At 39.3% G+C, this 11,972-nt stretch overlaps 1 protein-coding gene across 2 annotated transcripts in view; it reads left to right on the top strand.

The window, feature by feature from the left end:
* The first annotated feature begins 671 nt into the window (after positions 1 to 671).
* FER1L5 (fer-1 like family member 5) overlaps positions 672 to 11,972 on the top strand; it is a 62,257-nt gene continuing 50,956 nt past the window's right edge. For both annotated transcript variants that reach the window (XM_072633805.1, XM_072633804.1), the window contains exons 1-5: positions 672 to 824; positions 7,133 to 7,188; positions 8,853 to 8,944; positions 9,284 to 9,392; positions 11,404 to 11,458. In XM_072633805.1, coding sequence (XP_072489906.1) covers positions 740 to 824; positions 7,133 to 7,188; positions 8,853 to 8,944; positions 9,284 to 9,392; positions 11,404 to 11,458 — 397 coding nt within the window. In that variant the 5' untranslated portion in view covers positions 672 to 739. The remainder of the gene's footprint in view (positions 825 to 7,132; positions 7,189 to 8,852; positions 8,945 to 9,283; positions 9,393 to 11,403; positions 11,459 to 11,972) is intronic.

Below are 11,972 nucleotides of genomic sequence, written 5' to 3'. Positions count from 1 at the left end.
CAGCTGGGTAAGAAAATCCCACCAGGCTTCCTGTCCTAAACAGGCCTTTGAAGTTGTTATCTTAACAGAGTTTGACAAAAGCTGAAGTTACAACCCAAAGTATCTGTGTTTTCCTTTCTTCACACCAGGATGCTAGAAGAAGGGTCTGATAAGGGAGTAAGGGAGTCCCATTATTCATAACATAGTATGTGTCTATAGATAATAAGATTCATCAAAGGAAAGTTTCATTATTCAAGATATAGTGTCTTAGGTTAAAGGTCTCCTTAAGGAGTGTAGAGTCGGCCTTGGCTGACTTTTGCTGACATAGGAAGAGGCACTCTCTGAGTTTGCTTCAGAGAGAACAAAGAGATTATTCTAAAATTTTATATTAAACATTATCAATAATAATAAATAATAGTAAACTTAAGATTATGACAGAAAAAAGACATCCCCAAACTTCTCAGGATGTCCTAGAACTCAGAGGAGCAGAAGCAAGCAGCCTGGCTCTGGTAGAATACTCACAACATTAATTCTACAAAAAGACAACCATTATTTTAAAAAGGATTTCCCATCATCCTGACTCAGTTCCTTCCTTCTCCCTCCCATTAGAACTGCTTCCTAAGTGACTCCAGAACTAAGATTCTCCAACCTTTATGACATCACTCTGTTGCCTAGTAACAGCAGAACCTAGGGCCACTCAAGACTTAGAACCAGAACGGTACAACCAAATCACCTGTGGCTCTATAGAAGTCAGAGAAAAATGCTGCAGCTCATTGTGCAGTCCGCCAAAGTCGAGCCCCCTCAGACTCCCCCACCCAATTTTTGTGTGACAGTATACTTCAGAGGTAAGAGCCAGGATCCTAGAAAAGAAAGGGAAGGGGACAAGAGTTTAAAGCAACATTCATGCATTCATTCATTCATTCAATAGCTACTTATTGATTTCTTACAATCCAACAAGTATTTAAGTGCCTAATCTTTGAATATAAAGACCAAACAATCCTTATCTTCAAAGAGCTTACTATGGAAAGTGAGGAGGTGAAGAGGGAGGAGATACAACATAAAAACTTGGTGTTCTTAAACTTTTCTGTGTCATGGAGCCATTTAACAGTTTGGGGAATCCTCTGGACCCCTTCTCAGAATAATTATTTTATATTTCCATTAATATTGATAGAGCTTCATTATACAATGTTCTCTCTGGGGTTATATCTTTCAAGGAATTTCCTACTATCTTAACAGAAGCATGATAGATGCCTTGTTAAAAGATCTCTTTAAATCTATATTATACTCACTGAGTAAAATGTGTTTTTGTAATCACCAACAGAATATTTAAGTGGCAAAGCGGATAGAATGCCCAGTCTAGAGTCAGGAAGACTCCTCTTTTGTTATTGATTCTGGGTTCAGTCTTGTCCAACTCTTTGTGGCCTCATTTGGGATTTTCTTGGCAAAAATACTTGGAGTGGTTTGCCGTTTTCTTTTCTGGCTCATTTAACAGTTGAGAAAACTGAAGCAAACAGAGTTAAGTGACTAGCCTAGGATCACACAGCTAATAAGTATCTAAGGCCAAATTTGAACTCATAAAGATGAGTCTTCTTGATTCCAAACTCAGTGATCCATTCACTGTGCCACCTAGCTGCCCAAGCAGCTTGGAGGAGGGTGGGGGGACAAGATGCTACAAATGTCTCGTCTGCCTCCCTTTGAGTCACACAATGACAGGGCCTGCCACATGTGGTGCTTACTATACAAGTGGGACCCATTCCTCTCTTCATTCTGCTACACAAACTTTTAGAGAACAACTAGCCTAACTCATGTTTAACAGGAGTAGGGCATTAATTCTGACTGATACTGATCCTACCACTATGATCTCTGTCTTCCTGTTAGTTTAATTATATAATTATAATATAAATTATATCTCTGTGTATATATTCACCATTCACCTCTCTTCTGAACTCTAGACTTGCATCTTCAACTGTCTACTAGATACCACTTGGGAGTCTCTTCAGCCTTTCAAATCTAACATGTCCAGAGTAGACACTATCTTCTCACTTCTAAACTGAACTTTCAGGGCCTATCTTTAGAGGCGAGCTAAGACTCCCAATTTAGAAACCCCCAAGACCAGGTGTCCTTATCTTCACCCTAATCATTTTTTACCCTGCTGTTCCATCCTCCAAACCAAACCTTCAAAAAGTATGCTTGGGAGGAACTAAGGAACTGAACATCCTCATCTTTACACTTGCCATTTTCTTCCCACCTGTTGTACATGTAGTTGTTCCATCTCATTTGCACCTCTTATATTAAGAATTGCAATAAAATTAAAACCATCCTTGCCTCTGGAAAGGGCATGCCAATGGACTGCCTTATTGTTCCATTGATCTCTTTTGCAGACACTTCCTCTACAATCTTTTCACCATCTGCCTCATAGGAGACCATTTGCTGGAGGAACTTCTTTCTTTCCCACAATACTATTTCTGTTCACTTCACTCCTCCACAGCCTCTCATCAGTAGCCTTGCTGATTAGACTGCAGCCTAACTCATTCCCTATCCCCTCCCCCACCTCATCTTTCAGTTTGGTACCATGAATCATATCTATTCTACCATTATTTCTGAGTGGTATGTAGATATACTCCTCTATGCCCCTACTCATCATCACTTTAACTTTCTGGACCACAGTGTCCGTCCATTGCCTTCACTCCCCTATGTGTGTTAGGTCCCGCATTAGAATGCAAGGTCCTTGAGGGCAGGAACTATCTTGCTTTTGCATTTGTAGCCCAAGAATTTATCATTTTCCCCTAAATCCATTGACCTCAAAATTTTCCTTTTTTTTTTTTTAAAATGCAGCCATCACCTTCCCAGGCTGGATTGTCCAAGTTCTAGCTCTTATAATCATCCCGGGCTTTTCTGTCTCCCTCATTCCTTACAGGCTATCAGTTGCCAAGTTTTACCAATTCTGTCTCCAAAACTTTTATTGTAGTTGTTGACCTGAAAACTTTGTTAAAGAAGGCAACAGGCTGAATGCATACATTTTATGATTTAATTAATTAATTGATCAATTCCCCATAAAGAAAACAGTTACATAGCGCTATGGAGTCAGAGGTGACTCTGACTACCTAGTACAGAAAACATCTGTCTTAAGTACATTTTGCCATGAGAAGGAAACTCTCCTAATTAAGCAAATCATAAATTCAGTAAGACAAGACAATTAACAAAGCAATGTCAGTCAAATCTTGAGATTCCAAGCTGGGTAAACATATGTCCCAGGTGGTAAGGAAATCCCACCACTAGTAAGTGGCAGGCTTCCTGCCCCAAACAGATAACTGACACAGGAAAGGGCAAACAATGTTCAATAGAAACCCAGGATGCTATTTTTTCTTTACCATTAATATGCCATAACATAGTATGTGTCTATAGATAATAAGATACAAAGGAAAGTCCCATTATTCAAGATATGTCATAGGTTAAAGGTCTCCAAGGAATGCAGAGTCAGCCCTGGCTGGCCTCTGCCGACACAGGAAGAGGCATTCTCTGAGTTTGCTTCAGAGAGAACAAAGAGATTATTCCAAAATGTTATATTAAACATTATCATTGTCATCCCCTTTGGTCTACTCACACAATTACTATCTTGAATTAAACCCTCACCACCTCTGTTATGATGTTAACTTTGGTAAGTCTTCTATAATTTTTTTTTAATTTATATTTTTTGTTTTTATATCACCTGCAGTTATCCTTGTATCACTCCCTTAGTCTTCCCAAAAAGTCATCCTAAGAACAAAGAATAAAGAAAAGGAAAAATCAACATAACCAACTAGCACATTGAAAAAGTCTGATATTATAGGCAGTGCTCTACACATGTTGACCCTCACCTCTGCCCTCTGGAAGGGGCAGGTGATTTATTTTTTCTCTTTTTGGGTCCAAGTACAGAAAGGTGGAAAGGTTTTAAATGCCAAGCTGAGGAGTTTGTGTTTTATCCTGGAGACAAGGGGGAAGCACTGAAGCACGGACGAGGGTAGTGATATACTCAGACTTGTGATTTGGGGAGATTTTTTGGCAGTGATATAGCAGACAGATTGAAAAGAGGAGAGATCAGTAACATTCAGAACATTCATTTTCAATTTTTTTGTTGCATATATTGTTGTAGTTATTACGTATGTTGTTTTCCTGGCTCTAACTGCTTCACTTTACATCTTTCCAATACTCTTGGTATTCATCTATTAGTTGTTTCTTACAGAACAGTAATGTTCCATTATATTCACATACCATAATCTCCCTAGCCACGTAATACTCTTCTAATTAATCTCCTTGTTTCCAATCTCTCTTCTTTCCAATTCACCTGTCATACTGCCTCCAAAAAAAATTCTTAAATCATAAGTCTGAATACATTATTCCTCTGATCAAAGCATCAGGGTTTCCAGTTGTCTTTAGGATAAAAAAACAACCTCCTTAGCTTGGCATTGAAAATATTTTATAATCTGACTCATTCATATTTCCAGATTTCATATTTGTCTCCCTCATGCACTCTGTGTTCCAGCCAAATTGGCTTATTTGCAGTTCCCTGAATTCAGTATTTCTCTTCCCACCTATGTGCTTTTGCTAAGACTGTCCCCCTATTTGTGGAATGAATTCTTTTCTCTTGTTCCCTCTTATAAACTGCAGATTACTTCAAGACTTGGCTCAAGCATTATCTCCTACTTTTACTGATTGCTTCAGCTGGTAGTGCCCTCTCCTTAAAATCATCTTTTATTTTCTTAGGATCTTTGTATCCCCAAATAGCACAGTTTAGTGGAAAGAGTGATGGACTTGGAGTCAGGAAAACCTACATTCAAATCCTGCTTCAGATACTTACTAGTTGTATGACCCTAGGCAAAGCACTTAACCTCAGCTTCAGTTTTCTCATCTGTAAAATGGGGATGATAATAATAGCACCTACTTCACAAGGTTGTTCTGAGGACATATACATGTACACACACACACACACATATGTGCTAGCTATCCACGTGAACCTTTCTCTTTCCAGTTCTATAACCTTTGAGATGAATGTATGGTATGTAGTAAGACTCTAGAGAAATTCTCTTAATGAAGCTATTTGGGATGGTAGATGGGCCTCCTATCTTCCTAAACCATCTCAATTCTGTAAAACAGGGAAGTGAAGAAATGTTGGTGTTGAAGTCTCTCCTCTTCTACTCTGTGCACATTTTTTTTAACCTCCTTTTCTAAGTATCTCCCATTACTTCTCTATACCAGTAGGGTACATTCATCCCAGGGAATAAGATGATCAACTGGGGGTACAGAAAGAAAATGTTAAAATTTCAGGAAGAAAAGTAGAAGTAAAATTTCACTACTATTTCACAACATACAGATTGATTCTGATAATCTCATTACAAATGTCATGTGGTCCCATATTCATAAAAGGCATGATATCCTCATGGAAGAGGAAGGGAAAGAAATAAGCATATAGAGAGATAGATAAATATATAGCTTGATAACTAGCTAGATCAATAGATAGATATAGACAGATAGATAGACAGATGTGTATAATAATATATATAATAAGCATTTAAATAGCATACTACCTATATATGCCAGTACTGTGCTAAATGTTTTACAAATATTATCTCATTTGATCCTACTCAGGGTAGAAGAGGAGCTCTATAATACCGTGGGGTTGTCAGTGACACCAATATTGTTGTTAATAATTTTGATGAAACAAGGTTTTGTGCCATTCATAAATAAAATAATTATTTTAAGATACTGTTTATTTCATCTTTAACTCATCGTTGTTGACTTTTTGTGTTTAATAATATATAACAGTACAGTAATATATGTATATAATTTATAAATAAATATACATATATTGGGGTACTGCTCAAATTTTTTACTGATAGGGGCACATGATGAAAAATGCTTGGAAACCACCACTCTACACAATGCATTTACACATACACACATATACCCACTCCAACATCTTTGGAAAAGGTTGGTGGACACTGATGTACAACCTCGTAGAAAGAGTGATATATTTATGTGTCTTATTTCATTAACTAGATCTAAGTTCCCTGAGGTCATGGACTGTTGCATACTGTCATTTGCTAGTTTGTTTGGGGCTTTTTAAATTTTATTGGTGCCTTTTATTTTTATACCAAAGTCATTTCCCTATGTCTATATCTATAATATAGATATAGATATAGACATATATATCTCCCCATAACTATTGAACCCTCTTATGTCTTTTTTTAAATATTGACTTATTCTTACCTTTTTCTTTTTGTACATCTATTTCTTTTCAATCTCACAGAGGCCCTGGGAGTTTTAGTATTCACATTTTACAGATGAAGAAACTGAAACTTAGTGTGGGACTTACCTAAGGTCATACAGTTTGGAAATGTCAGAAGCAGGATTTGAACCCTAGGTCTTTCAAGGTTTTGCACCCTAATCAATGAGCTATGCTGCCTCCCTGAACCCTCCCCCTTAAAACAAAGAACAGTTCATCAAAACCAGTGGACACGAACTATGTCTGACCACATGCACAGCATCCCACACTCATAGTCCCCCACTTCTCCACCAAGTCAAGAGAGATACATTTCATCATCTGTTCTCTAGGACTAAGATTGGTTATTATAATTCACCAGAATTCAGTTGTTTTTTAAGCATTATTTTCATTAACATTATTCTAGTTGTATATATTGTTCTCCTGTTCAGCCTACTTTACTCTGCATCAGTTAGCACAATTCTTTCCACATTTTTCTGGAGTCTTTATATGTATGTGTGTGTGTGTGACACACACACACACACACACACACACACACATATAGTTCAGTTCTTCCTCATTTGGCCCTACAGTAGTGCACTTATAGAAGGCATGTAACACATGTTGCTTTATTTATTAATTGACTGATCATTTCACAAGCAGCCAGGGCGCTCTATCTGTAATGACTCACATCAATCTCAGGAAATCTTTAATACCACTTCCCTGCTACAAATCAAGGTGTGGAACAAGGATAGGAAGAGAGGGAGAAGAACAGGTGGGAAAAGCTAAGACTCCCAAAGGAGGCAAAGAACATGTGTCAGGTTTATACCTGTCAAGATAAACCTGAAGTAAGCCTTTATCAGGTATAGAGATGAATCAATGATCAGTTTTCCCTTGTTTGGTCTCTCCTTCCAGATGTCAAGAGGAAAACTAGAGTTATAGAAGAAGACAATAATCCCACCTGGAATGAGGTGCTTAATCACCAAAGGGCAGGAAAGAGTTCCAATTCCAGGAGCCTGGAGAGCTAAGGGGGAGTGGGGTGGAATAGATGTTCTTGGAGATCCTGGAAGAAGTGCGTGTATGGGGGAGGGAGACATCAATTCTCTTTGGCCAAACACCAATAGATCTTAGCCTGTTATATAATAGAGTTCTACCTAGCCATTCAACAGATACAGATGCTATCATCCTTGTGTCATCTTTAGAAGCAGGCTACTTAGCCCTGTTTCATAACTACTGTGGGCTATCACAACTTGAGACCAGATTCTGGCAGGAAAATCATGGGTTCAAGCATTTGCTCACCACTAGTCTTCCCAATTGCTATAACAGAATCTATAATGCCCCAAAGACCTGTAGTGACCATGTTTGCCAAATGCAGGGTGTATACCTGCATAAACTTTCCACTTGGAGTCTCTCTGTCTCTAGTCCTAGAATGTGGGTGGTCCAGGTAATTCTTACAAACCTAAAGCAAGGGCAAGGCTGCCTTTGCAGGAATCTCCCTTATTTCAGTTTCTGCCCCTCCTGAAAGAACCCTGGCATACCTGGAACTAGCCACAGGGGCTGCTCCAAACCTAGGGGCACAAAGATGATGAGGAAAAAATGTACAGAGCCACCTCAGTACCTTTGGAAAGTAAAAACCATCTCAATTTGGAAAGACAAGAGAGGGTGTCTCAGCTTATTACCTACCTCTCACCCTTCTCAAAAAGGAAGAATCTTGGTCATCATAAAGACTGGTCAGACTCCTTCTCATTATTCAAGTTCCTTGGAGGTTTGGAGTGAGGCTGAATGAATTATAGAATGAATGCATTTATTAAGCATTTACTCGGTACCAAGCACTGTGCTGAGAGTTCTGGTGTCAGATATAAAAGGGGGACAGTCCTGATCACTTACATCTTAACGGAGACAATATCTATAGGATTCAGAGGTGGGTTTTCTAGTCCAGAAAGGTACAGGGATGGTGAATGGAGCCACAGGTTAGATCCCTGACATTGCCCTTACACAATCAATGGTAGCATTGATTCGATTATAGTTTCCAAAGCAAGCATTAAATAGTTATGGCATGGGGGAAAGAGAGAAGGGTGGATGGCAAGAAGATAGTTGGGCTAGATAGTTGGTTGGGATATGAAGCGTGGTTCAAGGGTAGCTAGATATATAGTGTGCTATCTGAATATATGCTCATTCACTAATCAGGACAGCTTAAAGTGCTCCCCACCTGCCCAAGTTTCCAAGCAAAGTGGATTAAGTTCCTCTGTTGAGTCCATAAGCATTTATTAAGTGCCTACTATGTGCCAGACACTATGCTAAGAACTAGCAATATAAACAAAGGCAAAAGATAGTCATAGTCTAATAGGGGAGACGACGTATAAACTATGGACAAACAAGATCTATAGCAAACTGGAAACAATCTCAGAGGGTTAATTACCATAATTAAGAGGGACTGGGAACAGCTTCTAGCAGAAGGTGAGATGTTACCTGGGGGTAGGGGTGGGGGTTGTCATGTAACTCAAGCAATTTTCCTTATAAGTCTGGTGACCTAGAAGTTTCAGCATCAAGGCAGATAACAAGATGTCAAGTGGACAACTGGGTGGTATATCAAGCATGTCTCAAAATCATTAACCTTCTTCCTGCTCCCCCACAGACCCTAGTGTGGCATCTAGGCCCACATCATCTGGAAAATGACTCCTTTCTTCAAGTCGTCCTCCGAGACATGAGCCATAAAAAAAGTGAAAGGTGGGAGAATCAACAAAGGATAGGCCTTAACTGGCAACAGCAGATGGGACATCTCCACCTCATCCCAACTCAAGACTTGCACAAATGTCCCTAGAACTATTTATTTCACTCGAACAAGGGCCTTAAGGAATCCCAGAATTTAGGGGGGGCTGGAGGTTAGTGGGTAGGTCCTTTATATACTGGTGGGTTTCCTGAAATTCCCATCTGCTGGACATCCCCTATTTAAATTCTAGAATATATATCATAGTTCAACCTTAATGATCTCTGGGGCTCTTCCTCCGTCTCTTTCCAGTGAAAGATAGGCATTTCCTAACCATATCTGTCTCTCCTCCTCACTAGAACTTTTGGTATCACCACTGTATTTCTCAGGCCATTGGCAGAAAACCCACATGAGCCCCTGCTTCTAACTGAACTGCCCCTGGTCAGCCGTACTATGCATCCCACAAAAGTGAGTAAGGGAAGGAGGACTTACAGTGAAGTTGCTTTGGGTGAGGAGAAGGAATTAAATGTAGTGTGTATGTGCATGGAGTAGGGGAAGAGAAAGTAGAGGATTGCCTATTTCAGTGAATGATAAGGTTGCCTTCACACTACCTGGGACTGAATGCCTCCAGAAGGAAGGGTTTTTGTCCCATCTTAGAAATGTTGAGAAAAGAAAATGTTACACCAGACCTCAAGTCTAGGTATTGACATATCACTCTTCTCACTGGTAGAGAAATAAACCCAATCTTTTTAAGGCAGGATATTACCACACTGTCAAAGTCATGAATACCAAATGTCTCTTGCCACTCAGATACTAGCAATTACTTCATATTCTATATTCAAGATCAGTGCTGTGACTAGGATGGGGTAACCTGATCACTGGAAATTTAGAAAGCATAAAAATTTAACACTTGTACTCCAGGCTTTGGAAACAACTGAGCATAGCATCTATTTAATGAAAATAATTAACACCTCCCTTTTTCACAGAGGCAGGGGACCAGATTGTAAAATATTACATAACTGTCAAAAACAATTGATGTGTTGTTGGTTTTGCTAAACTGCTTTCTTTCTCTTTATTTTTCATTTGCAAGCATTGGCTCTGGGTAGGAAATGGAGGGGATTTAAGAACAAAAAATATCAATAAAATATTTTTTAAATAACTAAAATAGGAAGTTACCAGGTGGTGATTATTATGAAAACACCCCATCTATGAACTACTGCTAGTTGCTATGATAGTAACTGATAAATGTAGCTACTATAGTGGTTAGTTACTGGTAGCAAGATGTCATGCATAATGCACTGGATTTGGGTTACTGAGACCTGAGTTCAGATTCCACCACAGATACCTACCAGCTATGTGACCCTGCCACAGTTTCTTTATGTGTAAAGATGGAGCATTTGGCTTGATGGCTTCTGATCTTCTAGTTCTAGATCTATGATCCTATAATCCTATCATAAAAATCTGATATAGTTGCCAGTCTCAGAGCCACAAGATATGACATTCATAGCTATAGCAATGTAGCAATATTTTGCCTTAAAAAGACTGACTATACTTCTCTACTGTTGAGGAGAGTAATAAGCAAATGCTTCCCATTCAGCTAAATGTAATTACTTCTTGTATTATCCTATTTTTATTCTCAGCATAACAAAGTAACTAAAAGTTCTACATATAGTAGTAGAATAAAAGTAAATTATTGTGCATGAAACCACAGGTCTCAATTATGTGCAGTTTTTAAGCATCTCAGCCTACAGCTGTCAAAGCTGTCCTGCTTGTCACTGCTTCTTTCTGAACTTCCTTCTGTACAGATGCTCCAGTGACCATCTTTCCTTCCTGGTTCTTTTTCTTTTCTTTATGACCCTATCCCTCTCCTGTCTCACCCACCCACCCACCCACCATTAGAAAAGAAAAAGAAGAACCAAAGTCTTGAAACAAATATGCATAAACAAGTAAAAGAAATTCCCTCATTGGCTGTGTCTGAAAATATATGTCTTATTCTGCATCTTGATTCCATCACCTCTCTCTCAGAAGTATGCTTCATCCCACTGCACTGATCAGAGCCCTCAAGCCTTTCAGAGTTGTTTTTCATTATAATGTAGTTATTGTAGAAACAGTTCTGGTTTTCATATATGCTTTTGATATCACATATTACAAAGTTTCCTAAGGCGACACTCCATTCTGCTGCCCCTAGGCACCAATAGTAGTTGGGACTTTGCTCCAGATATATTCCCTTTCCTCCTTACTCATCCCTAGTGCCACTATCATCTAGATCCCTCATCTTATCTCTAGATTCCTTCACAACCACTCACTCCATCAGACCTCACAACTGTGCTCCTAATGTCATATAGCACACCTAGATCACCACCAGTCTTATCCAGGAGAGTTCAGAAGTGAGCTCACTGTAGTGTCAAGTTTAGAGTTGTTGAATTGGTATCAGAAGCTTTACATCTTACCCATAGTTCTGCTTGCTTTTCTTCTGCAGAGTACCATCACCTTACAAATAACCTACCTGCCACAGGAGGCCCACCATAAGTCAGGTAAGCCATCACACTCACCCATGACCATTCCCCTGGACCATATCTCCTCTGCCCCAAGAAGATACATTTCTACCCCAATTCGCTCCATAAGCATTGGGTACTGACAACGTGTCAGATTAAAGGGCTCTGTCTCAGAGCCTAAATGTCTTCTGCTTGTCCCTTACCTACTATTTATTAGCGTTCCATTCTCCAGGGAACTAAAAAACACCTAAGTTGCAGAGCAAGGCACAAGAAAGTCAATTTGTGGGGATATGAGAATAGTGAAAAGGGCCTCTGGGTTATGTGTCAGAAGTTCTGGGTTCTGTCATTTATAAGAGCCATGCCCTTGTGAAAATTTCTCTTCTTCATCTACAAAACAGAATGTAGCATTAGGTTATCATCTCAAAGGCCTATGGATCATTTGCAGATATTCTCCCTCCTTGGACAGTCATTGTGTGTGTATGGCAGGGAGGGGGACCAGGGTACTTGGGAGAGAAGACTCATACAAATATTCAACAGAGGCGAACAGGCGAAC

The sequence above is a fragment of the Notamacropus eugenii genome, chromosome 1 (assembly GCF_028372415.1).
Source record: "Notamacropus eugenii isolate mMacEug1 chromosome 1, mMacEug1.pri_v2, whole genome shotgun sequence".
Classification (NCBI taxonomy): Eukaryota; Metazoa; Chordata; class Mammalia; order Diprotodontia; family Macropodidae; genus Notamacropus; species Notamacropus eugenii.
This window is presented reverse-complemented; position numbering and strand designations above follow the sequence as displayed.